General features: G+C 29.9%; 1 protein-coding gene across 4 annotated transcripts in view; it reads left to right on the forward strand.

Moving 5' to 3' along the window:
* Window positions 1-10,514, forward strand: part of MFS16 (major facilitator superfamily transporter 16) — a 102,083-nt gene extending 91,569 nt beyond the window's left edge. For 3 of the 4 annotated variants that reach the window (XM_085956364.1, XM_085956365.1, XM_085956366.1), the window contains 7 exons: window positions 371-415; window positions 4,561-4,846; window positions 6,093-6,241; window positions 7,987-8,110; window positions 8,717-8,794; window positions 8,897-9,005; window positions 10,042-10,514. In XM_085956364.1, coding sequence (XP_085812490.1) covers window positions 371-415; window positions 4,561-4,846; window positions 6,093-6,241; window positions 7,987-8,110; window positions 8,717-8,794; window positions 8,897-9,005; window positions 10,042-10,099 — 849 coding nt within the window. In that variant the 3' untranslated portion in view covers window positions 10,100-10,514. The remainder of the gene's footprint in view (window positions 1-370; window positions 416-4,560; window positions 4,847-6,092; window positions 6,242-7,986; window positions 8,111-8,716; window positions 8,795-8,896; window positions 9,006-10,041) is intronic. The other variant, XM_085956367.1, reaches the window with a different exon arrangement.
* Window positions 10,515-19,101: the final 8,587 nt, after the last annotated feature.

The following is a 19,101-nucleotide window of genomic DNA, read 5'->3' on the forward strand; positions in this document are numbered from 1 at the left end:
CCCCTTAACCACTATGTTATGCACTTGTTAACCCACGAATCACTTATCACAATCTATAACATTTAATGAATTTTGTTTTTAGGTAATCGATATACTGATTTCAACTGATAAGCTTGACTAAATCTTACATATGACTAATATTATTTAGATTTTCTACACACAAAACCTTGATCTAAGTAGACACCTTATAATATGACTAAAAGATGTCTGTAGAAATTGAATATAGTCTAAAAACAAATAACACAATATTTGAGTAAACACTTATTAATTTCTAACATTGTTATGGCATTAACGCTGATTTGACGGAGAATGAATTGATTAACAGAACGTGTTTGTGCCATTTACTAATTTTTTTGTAACCTTTTTGTAGGAAAACAATGCATGCTACAGAAGTAACAGAATGGATATCAATGGTGTAAGTAAAAATACATTCTACCTCCTGCCTTGGCAACTTGATGGTTTTCACCAAAATCCACCAAATATCATTGAAACCCACCAGAAACCCGTTACCCCACCAAAAACCTCTACCTACTCTCTACCTCACCACAAATTTCAATAATTTTACATTTTGAATTTCTTGGTGTTGCGTCATGGTTTTTATAAAACCTGAACATAATTAAAATACTCTACCCCACCAATTTCCAAAGTGGACAATTTTACACTGAACGTTGATAAATCTAATGTAAATTATTTAAAACAAATACTAAATTACATACACCAGATTATAACATATTCCTGTTCAACATTTTACATACACTTACAATATCACCAAAATCAATAAATCCCACCAAAATGTCCCGTGCTTACCTCCTGCTTGGTCATTTTATATACCCTGTTTTAAAAATATAATTTTATATTGCAGGGAGTGTTATAAATAATGTATATTTTGTGAAATACGTGTGTAATGAAATATGTTTGTATATTAATATGAAATAAATAAAAATATTAATTTTTCTACTAATTTTACCTACCATACTGACAGAAACTGTATACACTTATAATAAAAATACTTAAAAACAACAGATCCTAAATAAAATCTTGACAAAAGATTGACCTGTTTTTTTTTCTTTTTCGTTTCCAGCAATGGTAAATCGTTTTTTTATATACTATAATTATTGTAATCTTATACATTTTTATTTCTTACTGACTCGTAAAGCAAACCCCCCCCCTAATATTGCAGAATTTTAATGTACAGTTAGTTACTTATAAGAAATTTAATATTATTAGACGGTATAAATCAGGTTTATTCTTCGCTATATAGTTTTGTGGTGTTTTTAATAATCAGTATGTATTAATTGTTTAATATTATATACTTTTTTTATTTTGTTCCCTTTCTCAAGTTATTATGTTTTCGTTAGGGCTAAGACACACGCCACTGTAGTTGGAGTGCGTCGGTGCAGGTCTTACTTGATTCCAAATGCATTTTCATCATTTGGAATCAAGTAAGACCCACGTTGACACACTCGAATTGCAGTGCCGTGTGTCTAATTCCTTAGATGAAATTCAAAGTGACCAAATCATGGTGCTAAAATATGAAGGCTTAAAGTCATTGAACGTCACAAATTATTTAATCTTTCCATATTAGTAGTGTCTCTTTAAGTACACCGTATCAATTGGTGTCTTTGAAATCTAGATTTTCAAAGCCAATAACCAAATTACCATTAATATAAAATTTCATAATACCTAATTATAATTAAATGGACACTTCATTATGTGCGTAAACTTCAGACTGGTTATTTTCACTTGACGGCATTACAGTAAAACCTCGATTTAACGGATTTCAGATTTAATAGACCAAATCTACAGTCTATGGTCGGCTTGTAAATAGTGTTCGGCGCATGTTTAGCACATGATCACACAGTATTGTGTGTGGTTGTCACGTGGCGTGACTTTCTACAGCAGTTTTAATACACGCCGGCCAATGTGCTAACGCGTAAATAGAATTTTGTGTTTTTTTTTTAAATTTAAAACTTGTTTTGCTTTTTTGAACATGGTAAACGAGGTTTACCGTATTTCTATTTTTTCAGTCTACAATACAATATTGTCAATATGTTCATTAAATAAATTAACATAGTTAAATATTATGTTAGTTTGTGAAGTGTTTTCCGACAGTCCTGTAACTTTTGAAGTTCTGACTTTAAGCCATCGAATAGGAGGTTGATATGTAAAAAAGGTGATAATATTGCCCAATAAAGGTAATTTGTTGATCTCGGACAGTAGCCATTTATATTTACCGCGTACGTACATCACCACTCTATTTTTAATTGGATTTTATCATAATGTCGCCTTGATGGTGAACTGACATACTCTACGTGTATTTAAAAAAAATGGCTTTATTATTTAACTAAATCAAAAAATGTATTTTCAAAAACTGTTAAGTCCACAATTGCATATTTATAATAAAAATTGTTTTTATGTGCCATTTTATCAAAATTGAATACTATGCCCATTTTTATTATCTGACAAACCATAAAAGAATATAAGCAAAATAAAATTGGATATACTTAAGGGGGGACATGCTCGTCGAAGGTCAAAATTGAGTTTTTATTGTATTTTCAAACCATGATCCTGGACACTCCTTAAACGTTGTAGATAATTTTTTTATATAATTTTGAAGCCTTATTATCCTTTATAGTTATTTTTAACATTTGATGACTGCAGGAAGTATTTTGTTACATAAAATAGTATTCTTTTAAACCTCTCGCTCTAATGTTTTAGAATATAGTCATATTTCGGTACATAACTGTGCAGTGGTGTTAAGATTTTTTAAATTTATTAATTTTTAAACGCATTTATAAAACCATTAGTATAATTTATTACGAGATAATTTTTGTAAAATATTCACGATAAAAAAATATTTTGATAATCTCTGTGATCCCAAATTTGACAAGAATTAGGCATTTTATTATTCAAAAAATCGGCAAGATTAACACATTTGAAGATAATTCTAAAGATATTTATTATAAGCTATGTCTTTGACCATTCAAGTGTGATAAAAATCTTATGAATAATGATTGCTTTATAATAATTATTGACCTAAGAATAAGGTAGTGTTTTTTTGAAATACGCCATTTCTTTTGTCATTCCCTAGTAATTAAGCTTCAACATACGGCCGTAGCCATAACATGACAAACTATAATTAAAGTAGGGAGTAAAATTATGTTAACGCGCGTGTTTGAACATGTACTTAACCGAATTTTTTTTTATTTTTTTTTAAACGGTACATGTTCAAACACGCGCGTCAATATCATTTTACTCCCTACTTCAATTATAGTTTGTCATTTTATGGCTACGGCCGTATGTTGTAGCTTAACCACTGGGGAATGACAAAAGAAATGGCGTATTTCAAAAAAACACTACCTTATTCTTAGGTCAATAATTATTATAAAGCAATCATTATTCATAAGATGTTTATCACACTTGAATGGTCAAAGACATAGCTTATAATAAATATCTTTAGAATCATCTTCAAATGTGTTAATCTTGCCGATTTTTTGAATAATAAAATGCCTAATTCTTGTCAAATTTGGGATCACAGAGATTATCAATATAATTTTTTATCGTGAATATTTTACAAAAATTATCTCGTAATAAATTATGCTAGTGGTTTTATAAATGCGTTTAAAAATTAATAAATGTAAAAAATCTTAACACCACCTCACATGGACGTACTGAAATATGACTATATTCTAAAACATTAGAGCGAGAGGTTTAAAAGAATACTATTTTATGTAACAAAAATACTTCATGCAGTCATCAAATGTTTAAAATAACTATAAAGGATAATAAGGCTTCAAAATTATATAAATAGATTATCTACAACGTTTAAGGAGTGTCCAGGATCATGGTTTGAAAATACAATAAAAACTCAATTTTGACCTTCGACGAGCATGTCCCCCCTTAATGACATTTTATTTGTATCATTTTAAACAGAAACCTCGAACCGTAAATTTTTTTGGTTTGGGTTTTTGTTCCAGTTCTAGTAAAAAAAATTTATCAGTTCGGTTCCGGTTTTCGTTCCAAAAAAATAACGGTTTTTCGCTTCAGTTCTGGTTGTAGCCCTGATTTTAAATAGGTAATCAGTTTCTGTAAGTTCTTAGATTTTTAAACATTTATTTTGTCTGTTTTAGCAAGATATAGATATAGATCATTACAGATCGGATGTTATGTACTTATGTGTTTTTTTATTAAATGACAATATGTGGATTTATTGCATTTTTGAAAATAGATACTTATCTCATTTATTTGTTGAAGAAATCATGTCATTGTGTTTGGTGCGACATAAAATTTTTAATCTCCGAAATTTATGAATGTGGAATAGTTCAGTTCACCACAAAAGTGATGATACCATGGTTTTGGATATCATTCTATCATATTTGTCATATAAATAACAAAATCATCATACATTAAATAGACATCTGAATTTACTGTGTTTTACCGTATTGTGTTTAGGCGTTAAGTCAATCGAAATATCTTTAATTTCAATGTAATCAAAAAGATAATTAATTGTATTATAACCGACTTATTTAGTGACTGACTCCGATCTGTTTGCCACTCCAGGATGACCCGGCGTTGGCATCGTCTCTGTCGACGTCCACCCGTCACCCCAACTCGCCAAACGAGAACACCAACCTACTCTCCACTGGCGGAGTCCTCACATCGCCCAGTACCTCCGTAACCATGGGAACGAGTCTTCAATCTTCATCAGACTTGGACAAGAAAGCCGTCGGGTTTATTGGTGCATTGAAGATTCCTGGGGTTGTGGAGTTTTCTCTGTGCCTGTTTTTCGCGAAGCTGGTGTCTTACACTTTCCTCTATTGGTTGCCGATATATATTAAAAGTTCCGGTAAGTGCTTCTTTAAAGCAGCCAATTACTTTAGACTATGACCAAAAGTAGTCTTGTGAATTTTGAGTGCTTGGTGGGCATTTTTCAATGTTTTTAGTGTGTTCGAATTGACAGCCATATATCAAAATTAATATTTTACACATTTATTGGCTGATTAAATAGTGCAGCTATAAAATTTTACTTTGTTTCTAACGTCTAATCTCTGACATTTTGTTATTGTACACATCAGATTGAGTTAAATAAACAGATCTAGTATTTTTATACAAAATGCTACGAAATAGTTTGTCATATAATTAAAGCCAATTCCGAAAATCGTAATGCTCGTAAATCACCTTATGGTGCTATTTTTCATGACGGATAATTTGTCATACGAATTCACCAGTCAACGCAAATGGCAAACTAAAAGTTGTCTCATTTTCAATCGACCTATGCTCTGTACTCTTATAATGCACTATGATTTTTTATGATTGTTCATTTTAATAATTTTTAATAACCATTTTCTTTTATTCAACGAATAATTCACAGGATTTCAGAATGTAACATTCTATATATTGAACACAGATAACTTGTCATACATGAAAAATCTTGTGAATTATTCGTTGAATAAAAGAAAATTTTTATAAAAAGTTATTAGCAAGTTCAAGTAGACGTTATAACTAAATATTTGATGCGAGCCAGGCGTCGGTTAGTAATTAAGGCAATTAATAATTCCTTAATTTATAACACAAAGACCGATTGTCAAAAAATAATGTAATTTGATAAGCATTTCATGTATGACCTAGCTAAAATTATCATAATTAAGTAGGAGGCCCGTAGCTTAATTGGTTAAAGCATACTAGCGCGATACCAGTGGATATATGGGTACAAATCCTGTCAGGCGTTTTTCTAGTAGGTATATAATCTGAGGTGTTTTCAATCTAAATAATAATGGTTCGGTGTATTCAATTGTCCATCAGACAATCCAAGCAGTTATAAGTTACACTTCGTCTTGTAAAACTCATAAATCCCATTATGGTAAAAATCTAATTTTTATCGAATATGTTAGTATTATCAAATATCTATCTACCTTTGTGTACAATTTTTGCACCAATAATGCATCTAATCATTTCAAAAATCAATGCACAAAAAATTGTGTCCTTGTGTTTGCAAACCTCCTAAATCTATAAAGAAGCTTCTTTTTAATCTTTATAATTATTTACAGAGATATTATTATACAATATAATATAATTTATTTCTGGTTTTATAGCGCTTTTGAGTCCAACTTTATCAGCCAAAATGTCGACGCTTTTTGATGTTGGCGGAATATTTGGAGCCATCCTGGCCGGACTTTTGACTGACTGTTCTGGTATGCCTGCCTGCACATGTGCTGTCATGCTGTTCCTTGCGGCTCCCATGGTAAATATTATATGATACATATATTTTGATACATCTTTTGTAATGTTAACTGTCAATTCTTGGTGAAAAGATGTTACATTTACAAAACAAGATGTTTTTAATCCATAGTAGTATATATATACACAGAAGTATTTAATTCATAGTAGCAGTGTCAGCAGGGTTTTCTGTTTGTTATTTGTTTACTCTCATAAGAGACATGCATAGATTCATAAAAGAAGCTAATTAAAATCTACCATAACTATGTATATCTCTGCTTAAATACATAATTTATTTATAATAGTAATTACATAGACTTATACAGCGTTTCCCAATTATTATATAGAATAGCTTTATACCTACACATGAGCGTACAATGTGTGCAATGACATTTTTGCTACGACATTCAAGCACCAAATATATTATGATGCACGTTGCGTACACATGACTTCACAGTAAGCTGCCGCTACGGGAAAAATGTGTGCAATGTCGTTTTTCTTGGTAAAATGTTATCAGACTGATGCTCCCATCCCGTAGCACATTTTGAACCTTTAAACCAGTGGTGCACAAACGCGGCCCGAAATGGCATTTGTTGCAGCCCAAAATAATAAGTACTTCATCACCAAATTTTTCATTGAATTTGATAAAAATCTGTGTTTGATATGTGAACAAATTATGCAGTAGGAATGCTATATAATCTGAATCATCACTGATAGAAAACTTAATGCTATTTTTTATTATATTTTCACAGATATAGATTTGTGACCAAAATTCATCTTTTTACAATGAGTCACACCATCTGTGGTGCAGGTGCAGTCTATTTTTAGATTATTGTTTTCATTGATATTAAAAAATCGCTTGTCTTAACAGAAAAAATACAGTTAGATTATGAAACATTTGTTTGTGTACATATGTATGTATAGTGCGTGTATAAAGTTCTTTATGTACTTTTATTGTTGTCTAACAAAATAATCGTGTCTGAACTAATTTTCTTCGTACAAATATGCACTTAATGCGGAGTGGAGAGCGATCGAAGTTGCTGATAAAATTATGTAACTATTAAATTAAAAATAAAACATAAAATGTTTATCTCATCTACTACAATATATCATTATTTTTCAACACTCTTACTCTGCGGCCCGTGAAAAATTAGAAAATGGATAAATTGGCTCTTCTCTCAAAAAGCTTGTGCACCACTGCTTTAAACGGACATTGTCAGTTGGCAAAATCTGCCATCACTAGAACAACAATGAGGTCACCTCATGCGACCGCACTGCATCGACACCCACCTCAATGAACTTTTTTTATCATTTTCCACATGCCTACACATTTTTGACTTATGTCAAAATTGCATGTTGTTTGTTTTTAGCGGTTGGCACTATGTATTTTCTATATGGATGTTGTCTATTATCTACGGTCTGCAGGTTTGGGTTATGTTCAAAATATTATTGAATTTACAGAGACTCGTTACTAGGTTACTCCAACGTTGAATTTACAGAGATCGTGTTCGTTCAAAATATTCTGCAAAGTGGAAACCATAGACAAAATTTGTCGCCGTGACAGTACGCGACATGCATCTCAATATAATCCCAACTCTACTGACACAGATCTGAGGGGACATTTACATATGTATTGTTTATTAGTATTTCATGTATTCAATAAGCTTCTTTGGATCACTATCTGAAATACTGATACCGGTATTGATAGTATGTAATTATGTTTGGTATTGCAGTGCCTATAACTGATGTTAAAATATTTTTCTTTTTTAGATGATGGTTTACGAGAACTTTGGCAGCATAAACGCAGCTACTAACATCTGTCTCCTGATCATTGTGGGTTGTCTCGTCAACGGGCCATACGCCCTCATCACCACTGCCGTTAGCGCGGAACTCGGTAAATTTATTCAGATTGTGTAACATTACAGTATAACATACGTAATTCATGTCCCCATAATTCGAATTTTGTTAATAAATTTATTTTTTCCAAGTTTTTATACAAAAATCAAAATTTATAATGTAATGACAATACACATTTTCATCATGGTTTTAATTTTATTGTCTATATAACAGCTGTAGTTACAGTTTTGATAGAAAAGGAAATGTTGCTGTGTTCAGAAAAGATCAAATAGGTTAACATATACTTTGTCAATGTATACAGTGGAATCTCGATTATGTGGATTGATTGGGAATGAAAATAGTCTGGATAATGATGAATTCGGAAAATCGAAGCTCTACTGTAAAAGTTAAGTTAATTTGACACTCATAGTAGAGTAGAGACAGAGTGTTTTGACCTCAGTCCGTGAACACAGGTTGGAATTCTGATTCCGGCAAACTTGACACATTTTTTCAATGTTTGTGTGTTTAGGCACAGCAAAATGTCACTTTTAAAGAAATTGTTCAGGCATTTATCTATAAACAATTGTCCCAGATATATAGTTGTAAGTTCTTTACCTGTTCGAGCAGAGTGCCATTGAACTATATTATATGTATCTAATTGCAGGAACTCATCATTCGTTAGAAGGTAACTCGAGGGCGCTAGCCACTGTTACGGCAATCATTGATGGGACTGGAAGTATAGGTGAGATATTCACTATAAAATGTTTGTTTTGTGTCCGCCATATTATCATTCTTTGGTTTGACTATTATTTATTATAATGAATTTGTTTCCTGTATTTATTAGGTGCTGCGATTGGCCCTCTGTTGGCGGCATTTGTGTCTTCGCAGGGCTGGTCAAAAGTCTTCTACATGCTTATCTGCTGCGATATTGTGGCCATGATTCTCTTACTAAGGTAAGTGACCAATTTTACCAGCTTAATTTAAAGATTCCTTCATGCCACATTTGTAATTGTAAGCTTAAAATAGACCCTACACTTTTTGTTTACGCTTGAACAAGTGTAAACAAAAAAAAAAACTAAATTATACAATTGCAATGTGTAACCCTAATCTTAGATACTGCAGACATGACGTCGATAAATAGAAGCCAAAGATGCATCTGGAATTCAGTTATGAATAAATGATAATATCATGCATTGAATTGAATGCGTTCAAATTGGATTTAAAATTTTTGTATGTGATTTCAATGAATTTTGAATATTTCAGACGGAAATTGTGGGAAATTAAAATGTAAAACCGGTAATTAAATGTAGGTACTAAAATTAGAATAAAAAGACTGCACAGACTTCACGCAAATAGTGAGAAAGCGTGAATTTTCAGGCACGTAAAATCGTGATTTCACTGTATTTAAATACAAAAATAAAACTATTGTTGTTTCACTCACTAAGTATAACAATAGACATTCAGATATAGTTGTCATTCATATTAAAATAAGTTTTCATTGTGAAATCAATAATCTCTTCTGTAACCAACTTAATATTGATGATTGTCACTATTAATGGCGCACTCTATCTGCATCCGGTGACAATATATGGCAACTAGTACAACTAGGGAACAAGGTTTAATTCTCAGGTGTGGAGAAATATGGGGTAAACTTAAACACGTGTTAAATAATATGTTATATTCAATAGTTACATCTGCATCATAAACGGAACACGCATTAAATATTGGTAATATTTGAGGACAGTCTGCTTTGTGTTTTGTGCGTTTAATGGTGCATAGCGACTGGCTTTCACATCTTATTAATCTGTTGTGGGAGTGCAACGCACACATTTATTTATATTTATATTTATAGCCATGTAAAACATTCAGTGCAAAAAAATAATTGTTATTTCAAATTTGTGCAAAAAGAATTGGTTGTACATTAATTTATATATTGTTTGTTCTTCTTTTTTATTTGTTTAATGTCAATTATTGTGTATTTCCTTTCAGGCTAGTGAAACAGGAGATATCAAGATGTCGACAGCACAGAAGTGGACCAATAGAATAAATTATAAATGAAAAATTCTCTATGGAAGTGCGTGCTACCCTAACGTCGCCCAATTATTAAATATACAATTAATTGTAATAGACAATTAAACTATAAGGACTGAATAACTTGGAACTTTGTTTGTGTGTTTTGTACTTTAATTATTATCATAAGCATAAAAAGTTTACATAATTTTATATTGAAAAATTAGTCAACTCGAATGTAAAATTTTTTTTACGAATGGATGTAATTTTATTTTAGTAAGCTATTTTGAATTTTTATAAAATGCTACAACAAAAATAATGTTTTTTACTTTACATTGAGTCGGTTTGAATCTGTGTCTAAGTCAATTCGATTATCATGTAAGAGTGTGTTTCCGAATATAGGTATTTCTTATTACCGTTTGGATATAATTAAAGTAAATTAAACGGGACACAACAAATATAAAACCAGAGATCAAATTTAAAAATCTATGGGCTAAATACAAAGTTGTCGACATTTGTTAAATTAACTTAATCTGGCTGTTAATCAACGTCACTTTTTGCCATCGAAAGTGTGCAATTTTAAAATTTAGGTTTACCATATATTTTAAATTTACTTATACAACGGGGAATGAAACTGGGCAATATAATTATAAATTAATAGTTAATATACATTTTAAATAATATATTACAATATGTTTTATCATTAGTTTAATTGAATCGAAGCACACACGGGATACAGTATCCACTGCATTTGGACTATATTATTTGAATGGCAAGTATTCCAACAATACATCAATTTCATGGAATATGCTATATTTTAAATACTGATAGTATTTCATGTTTGTCTAGATAATTGGTACTCCATACAATTTAGCTTTGTCAGAAACGATTGAAACGACATTCAATATTATATTTATTTTGAGAGCAGTTCGCTGTGTATTACTTTCTAAATTCTGACACTATGTTGGGGAAGCTACTAATTATAAGGTAAAAATCAGCAATATTGCATAAAACCACTTTTTATGTATAAGTATTGCCAAGTATTTGGCCCTAAGCATTTTAAATATTGTTCTGTTTTGTCATTACATATTTAATACTGTGTTGGATAATAATCATTTTTTTTTTTGTGGGATATAGTGTTGTTAAAGAAAAGATAGTAATTGCAGTAGAAAGCCGCCATTAATTCGAAATTGATGGGATTGAAAATAAAAAAAAACGAATTACAAAATAGAAAATGTATGGCAAAAAAACAATAAAACTTGAAAAAAAAATATGATTTTGGATCTGACAGGAATATTGGATCTGATTATTGTGACCCTCAAGCTTATAAATATAGCAGCTTCAAATAAAAAAAAAACTATGACGCAGTCTAGATCAGCCATTTTGATTTTTTTCAGTTAAATGGTGATTAGATTCAACATTTGCTATAATTGAAATTTGACCACACATAAATTAATAGAAAATTCTAAATCTAAGCAATAAATTTATGACGCAGGGTAATTTGATGGAATTTAAATTCTAATTGAGGACAGTTTTGCAATATTCCAAAGGATTCGGTTTTAGCGACCCAGGTTTCCACTTTTCGGCATTTATAGGGATCGTCTATCTGCCTATTAGAATACATTTATTATCAAAAGTAATTTCTACCTGTAAAATTCAATTACTGCTCACATGAAGCGTCTATATCTAAATTCAGATAAGTCTACAACTCAGTATTTGTGGTAAATGAGCATTTCATGTTTCAAGCATAAATGGCTGGTTTTAATACTGGCTTTCTTCTGTCATATTGTATTTTAAATTAGAACGAAATATCCACTATTTTTAGCCGATACATTCTTTGTTACAATAAATATAAGAAAAATAAAATTTTACATATTGGCATTTATTTGTATCATTCAGTTTTTAAAGATGGATTGGAAGTTACATATATTAAATGAATCATTCATTTACATTTATATTGTGTTAAATTATACATTGAATATATTTTTTGTTGGACAAATCAATTTTTAGAAATAGATGATTCATAATGGAAAATTCATTTAAGTCAAGTTGTCAGAGATTAATAATGGTGTATAAAGTTATATTTCAATTCACTTCATTAACGATTCTATCAACAAAAAAAAATACATTCTATCATTGTAGTAAACATGCATTTTTATCTAAAAAAAAGCAATTGGTAAGTTTTATCTGTAAGCTGATAAGATAAACTAGGGATTGCAATACCGAATGAAAATGTCAATACCGGTATTTTGCTATTTCTAATTGAATACCGGTATTTCTTAAACATTAAAAAAACAGAAGTAGGTGCTTATCAATAAGAATATAGCTATCAAAATCATTAAAAAATATTATTTTATAGCAAAAACCTACATACCTACATTTATTATGTTGACATTTCAAAATATAATTGTAGAACTAGTGATTTTTTACAAATAATTTGAATATATTGATAATTGTAACAAAAGCCCTTAAAAGTTTATCAAGTGCAAATAATAAGTCCGGCTGCAGGAAAAGCTTCTTAAATTCAACGCTTGTACAGTCATCAATACCATAATACAATAGCCACAGATGTTTTCTATTTCGAATATATTTGATGAAATTTGTTTTATTATTTTTTCACATATGTTGGATTCACTATATTTATATATCACATAATATTTGGATTTTAGCAGCACATAACTTATAATTCATTTTCAAAAACGTAAACGAGTGTGCTTTCTTAATACCGAAAATTCCGGTATTTTGGATTTTTAAAACCGGTATTTCGGTATTGATAAATACTGGAATATCGGTTTTGAAATACCGGTATTGCAATCCCTAAGATAAACCTATAAATGCGTTTTTATGGCAATGGATGTTTTTGGCTAGGTTAGAATAATTTAGGATATTGTCGTCGTAAATATATTTTTGTAATATTTTAATTTTTATGACCCCCATATAATATATTTTATTTCGTTACCGATGCTTGTATTAAGAAGAAAATCGCTGTTTTAAAACCAGTAGGTCTTCCAAGCAGAGAGATAACCTTATTGAATAACTTCCGTGAAGTAAGTGTGTTATAAATAAATTTTCAAGGTTGGACTTTGGACTTAGATAACTATTCTATAAGTATTGTGTTTGCACTTTGCACTGTCAACTGAAATGTTGCACTTGGGAATATTTTTTTAGCTTTAGTATTAAACTTGTAAGTGAAGAAGTAATTATCTAGGCTAGAGTTTTTTTATCAGTGTTTCCCAAACTGTGGTATAAGAACAATTTTATTGAAAGGGTACGGTGATTGAATTGTTTTTTTTTTTTTTTTTATAAATATTTGACATATTGGTGATATTCACAGTGCTACCAACTGTTCTACATTTATTGTATTTGTACATTTTGATCCACGTACTATGTACAATACTTTAGGTATGGTATAGTATGTTAAAAATGCTATAATATCGGAATCAGAATAAAATTATATTGCACATTAGTGATGTTTGGTTAAGTTATGTGCAAAATTGATAGTTTCAAAATTGGTAGGGTATTAGGTAGCTCTCATGGTGCAGTGCCTGAGGCGCTGGCCTTTTATCCGGGGCTCCAAGTTCGACCCGGTGAGGTCACAATATATTTATGTAATTTTCTCAGTGTTAGTCATTGTTTCACTTCTATTACTATGTGGTTCCACTTCACTACTGTCATTAGGCGTCTTGGCCTGTTGAAGTATTATAAAGAATATATAAATATATATTTTTATATACTTACAAAAAATAATTAAAAAGTAAACATACGTTTTACATAGTTTTTGTAAATCAATAAAAACTATTGAAATATTTATTAATTTATAGTTATTATATATTAAATTTACTATATATTTCGGTTAAATGATAAATGATTATCAGTTAACTAAAATTACAGGTTCAAACGATTCTAATGAAAAATTTCAGTTTTGCACATTACGTGACCAAAGTTAATGATATAGGTTGTACAAAAAAATCTCTTTTATTTGAATCTAAAAGATTTTTTTCGATCGACACATCAAAAGATCCAAAGAATGCTGCGAATCAACTTCACAAAGCATAAAAACAAGAATTTGTCATAAAAAGTGGAGTATGCCGGTAAATCTATGCCTCTAAAGGGGTTCTAGCGTATTGTGTGTTAGGGAAACACTGATCTAGACGATGGGAGGTAGATTCAATATTAATTAAGTCTTTCACATGACGAATAATGTTTTTGTACTGTTTGGGATTTTTGTCACATTTATGTATAATGTATCTTTAACAATCTTTGAAAGTTACAAAAATATTTTCTGTTAATTATATTGCAACATTGTTTAATCAGATTGATATTATTTCCAATATTAAACATATCTTTTAAAATCATGTATGTACATACATATTATGTATTGGTATATTATAGTTTTTTTTTTAAATATTTACTTGCCGAGTTTTGTGTAGACTTTAGCCATTCGAATATTATTACTTAATTATTAAAATGCATTCTTTTAAGGCTTTTTTTTACTTATTTTTAATAAAATTAGTTGAATTATGAATGACAGTAAACATCTTATTTTAATTGACCTATAATGCAATATTTTCTAAATGTATAAATTATTACATGATTAGTATGGAAGACGAAAAGCTATAATGGCGACTCATTAATTTTGTTACTATGCAAGTGCTAGTTTGTACAATTGTGACAAAATACAATGTAGGTACTTGCATAGTGAGTGATTTATGTTAACAATATGTAAAAACAGCTTATGCATCCACATAATAAATAAAATGAAATAGCGCTCGACATTACGAGTGCTACCACATGTAGTTACCGTATACGCCATTGTAGATAAAATTCACATTATTGCCTAACCTCACCTATCATTTAAATTTGAACTTCTCTATGTTGGCTATAAACGATGTACAGTGTGTAATAACGTATATGTAAAACACTATCTATATAAAGGGTCAGGGAATTTGGGGTAAAAGTAAATTTTTTCAATCTCAATATATCAAAACTATAAAATAACCGTATTATATTTTAAATTGTGCATGCAATAAGCTAACTTCCTCAATAAGGGTTTTCTACCTTCATGAACTTGAAAACAGAATACAGAAATCACTTGGATCCTGAAGACAATATTCAAGTTACTCTGCGATTTAAAAAAAAACTCTGATATCAATGTTTGTTGTCAAAAATGAAACAGCACAAATTTTCTCAAACCTACAGTTACAGATTATTCATTGTATTAATTTTGTATAAGTTTGTACAGTCCCACAAACTTATCTGAAGAATGGTCAAAAATGGAACTACTATAAAGCCATATGGACGCCATATTGAAAACGTCATTCCAATGTCATATTCTGTCCAGTTGCGAGTCTTAATATTGGTAGTTTTCGACTGTGGCTCCCCCATCAATTCTTCAGATAAGTTTGTAGCACTGTACTGTTCATATTACAGCATATGTAATTTTTTTTGTAATATGTAAGTATTTTTAATAATTCCTTACCTTTGAGAGAAATTTGTTCAGTTAATCCTTAGGCCTTAACATAAATAATTTTTGAGTAATACCCAAAAAATTTCCCTGACTCCTGTTGTGTATTATTTAGCTATGTCGTTTTGTTATAGCAATTTTGTCTTGGCATATACAGTGTTTTTAATTTTGTGCAGCCGATAGTGTTTATCATTTTTCATTGAAATACATTATCATATTAATGTATTTAAATTTTTTAATAAAACAGTGTATGTAAAATTATACAGCCATTGACCTTTGCCACTTGTTTTTTTTCCTGTTATTTGTTTAAGATTTATAAATGAAGATTGTTGACAAAAGTGTGCCCCCTTCCAAGTTGCTCTTTGTTCAATAATTCATACTTTTTTTTTTTTAAAGTATTTGGCTGTGAAATATATTGCACATGAGATTTGTAATTATTAACAATAATAACACAGTATAAATGTAGCTATGTATCTGTTTATTCAAAAGCACTTAAAAAACTTAATTTTTTATTAAAACTAAAGAGGTTAATAAGAAAAAATATTTTATAATTTATTACCCAACTTTAAAACAAAATGCCATTTTAGATGCTTCATCCAAAATATTTTATTAGAATTAAATTGGTTATTTAGGTTTTCTTATGAATGTTTGTTGGTGGGATACATTTTATTAATTTAAATTTCATTCCTTTCAAATAACTGTGTGTTTCAACATAATGTTTTGTTTTAACTTTGATTTCGTACCCTCAGGGTTTTTCTCGACTCTTTATGTGAGGCGATATTTCAATAACCATAATTATAATTCGTCGCCGTTCAGGCAAAAGTCATTATCACCAGAAATGGTAGTTTTGTGTTAGACTATTAACGGTCTATGGATTAAAAAAAAACCTTAATTGGGCCAATGTCACAAGACAGTACCAAATTACTGAACCTGACTGAATCAGAAAAGAAACATGCTAGAATGTTAATTTTTTAATCTCAAAACTTTGTTTCCGCTGATAAAAACCAACTCGTTAGTCAGTACTTTTTGTCAGTGTAACTATAAATAATATGCCAGTTTTGTTATTTTAAATAATTAGTGTAAATCTATCTTTCAATAACTCGTAAATTTATTGTAAAACCAAAAGTTGAATTATATTGTATAAATGAAGGAGATTTCTGCGTCATTCTGCAAATGAATCGATGGAATCATTTTTTGTCGTTGTTTGTAAATAAATCCAATTTTAATAATTGATCTAATAATGGACATGGTCGTATTTAAGACTACTCAATGATAATTTTATTATTACTGATGTAAATAAAGAAAATTTACAAAATAATATTGTCTTTTATTTTTTAATAAAGGATGTTGCAATTTGCAGCACTGCATGGATTGGACTTAAAACCCATAAAAGACTTTAAAAGAAAGAGTTTTCGGGATCACTTATAATTCATTTAATTCAAATAAATCTTTCTATTATTTATTTAATATATCGTCTCTGTTCTGGCAGAACACACTAACTGGAGAATACTAGTTTTTAGTAATTAGACTTTGAAGTTTTTAAAATGTTTGAATTAATGGTCTATCACGTGACTTTATTAAGTAGTCGTAAATAGGATGACTTTAAAATAAAGACTGTTTATTTATTAAGAATGTTTACAGACGATAAAGTTTGAAATAAGGAACATTTTGGTACTAACTCAATAGGTCATTTTTTCGAATTAGTGTCTTCTGGCCAGAACAGTGACGATATAAAGTTAACTGTGTATCGGTGGAATCAAGAAAAATTTTCATACAAAATGACATAGATAACAATTCCATGATAGAAGTAAATGATAAAAGAAAGATATATTAAAACTGGAGCTAAATATACTCTTCGAGATATTTAGAAGATGCAGGGAGGGCCATTATATGTTTTTACCATCTCAAATACCTCATACCTACCAAACTGATCATTATTTAGACAAATTTAAATAAAAATAGGTTTTATAAATTAAATAATTCTTAAAAAATATATCAGACTACATACCTAACTAACATCATAAAACAATAGCTACATCTATTATTACGTAATTTCCGCTACAAAATTACAAAATATGTTTAAAATTGTTTGATTTTCACCATGTCCTGCATCCTACTATGTAACAGCGGCGCCGATTTGGTCCAATGGGTTGATTTATTCAATTACTGAGGTTATGTGCAGATCGACACCTACGTAAAGTATTATAACTTCAAAATCGTAACTTTACAGGAGAGCGGTTTAAAGATACAAAAGCTTGGTGCAAGTCGACCTTTTGAATGTTTTGCACCAAATTTGGGATGTCCATTGTCAATAATTATAAATAGATTTGTTTTGGATTAAAGGATATCTAATATTTTTTGTGCTTTATCTGAAAATGCTGTTACAACATTATACTGCGGAAAAGAATTTGTTCCGATACAATAAGTTTATGGCGGAACCTCTTAACATGGATTTAGTTGTATGTGATACTTATTATAATTTACGTCGTCATGGTTTGGTGAAATATATTGTATAGCTAGATACAATTCTTTAACTAGGATTTTTCGCATATTTAAGATCATAATACAGTAATGACACCTAAATGTTATGGTATGGGTCATTAAATAGGTAGGTTAGAAAAAATACTCTATATAAAATGCTTTTATTGTCATTTCATAAAACATACAATATATTTAAGACCTCTCATGACGTGATAAAAAATTAAACATACAGAAAAAAATAGAGAAGAAACAATTTCAATCAAAAATCCAATTCAAGGAAGTATATAAAGAATAAAATAAAAATAAAAAGAAAAATTATAATCACTTCAAGCCAATGTTCTTATGAATTCTTGGTAAATAATATGTCAACTGTCAAAGTAAAATCAGACAATGGAATAACAAAGGGTTATTAGTTGGAAGAGTGCACTTCAGGAGGTTAGAATATATGCGAAACTGAAAAAAAATCATTCTGCAACTATTTATTAGTTTAGAATGAATTTTCAATTATATGACGCAAAAAAAATTTAAAATTCGAAAATAAAATCAATTTTCCTCAGAATCTGCTGGTGGAATTTCAGTGGTAGTAACAGGTATAAAATTACTGCAAGACTCAAGATGACGCTCAGTAAATCATCTGTCTTAGCTTTTGGAATTGGCAATGTTTGTGAATAAAGAACCTTTTCCGAAAATGAAGTTTCTCATTGCGTGCACTGGGTATCTTTTCACGACTATGCTCCGAGTTGACAGTGCTTGACAAGTCGCACTTGTAATTAATCTTAAACGGATCATTGTGGCTTATATTAATTTTTATTCCAATTTATCTTTTGCCCATTTATATTTTTAGACCATATATAGAGCTCTGAAATCAAACATGACCACATCCTAAGGTTTTCCCATCTCTATACAGTACCATTCTTGAAGAGCAAAGGTTCAATCAGGGCTTGAACGAAGTCCTCTTCATTTTGCGTATGTCATATTCCAAAATTGTGTGCTTCATATCAATATTGTATTTATGAGCCGCATACATGTTAAAGTGATAAACAATGCGATTTCTGTTCTTATTATTAGACCAAAACTTCAATTCTTTTGCACAT

This window comes from Rhyacophila brunnea, unplaced genomic scaffold, assembly GCF_057557595.1.
Source record: "Rhyacophila brunnea isolate RB1 unplaced genomic scaffold, BYU_Rbru_1.0 scaffold_6, whole genome shotgun sequence".
Classification (NCBI taxonomy): Eukaryota; Metazoa; Arthropoda; class Insecta; order Trichoptera; family Rhyacophilidae; genus Rhyacophila; species Rhyacophila brunnea.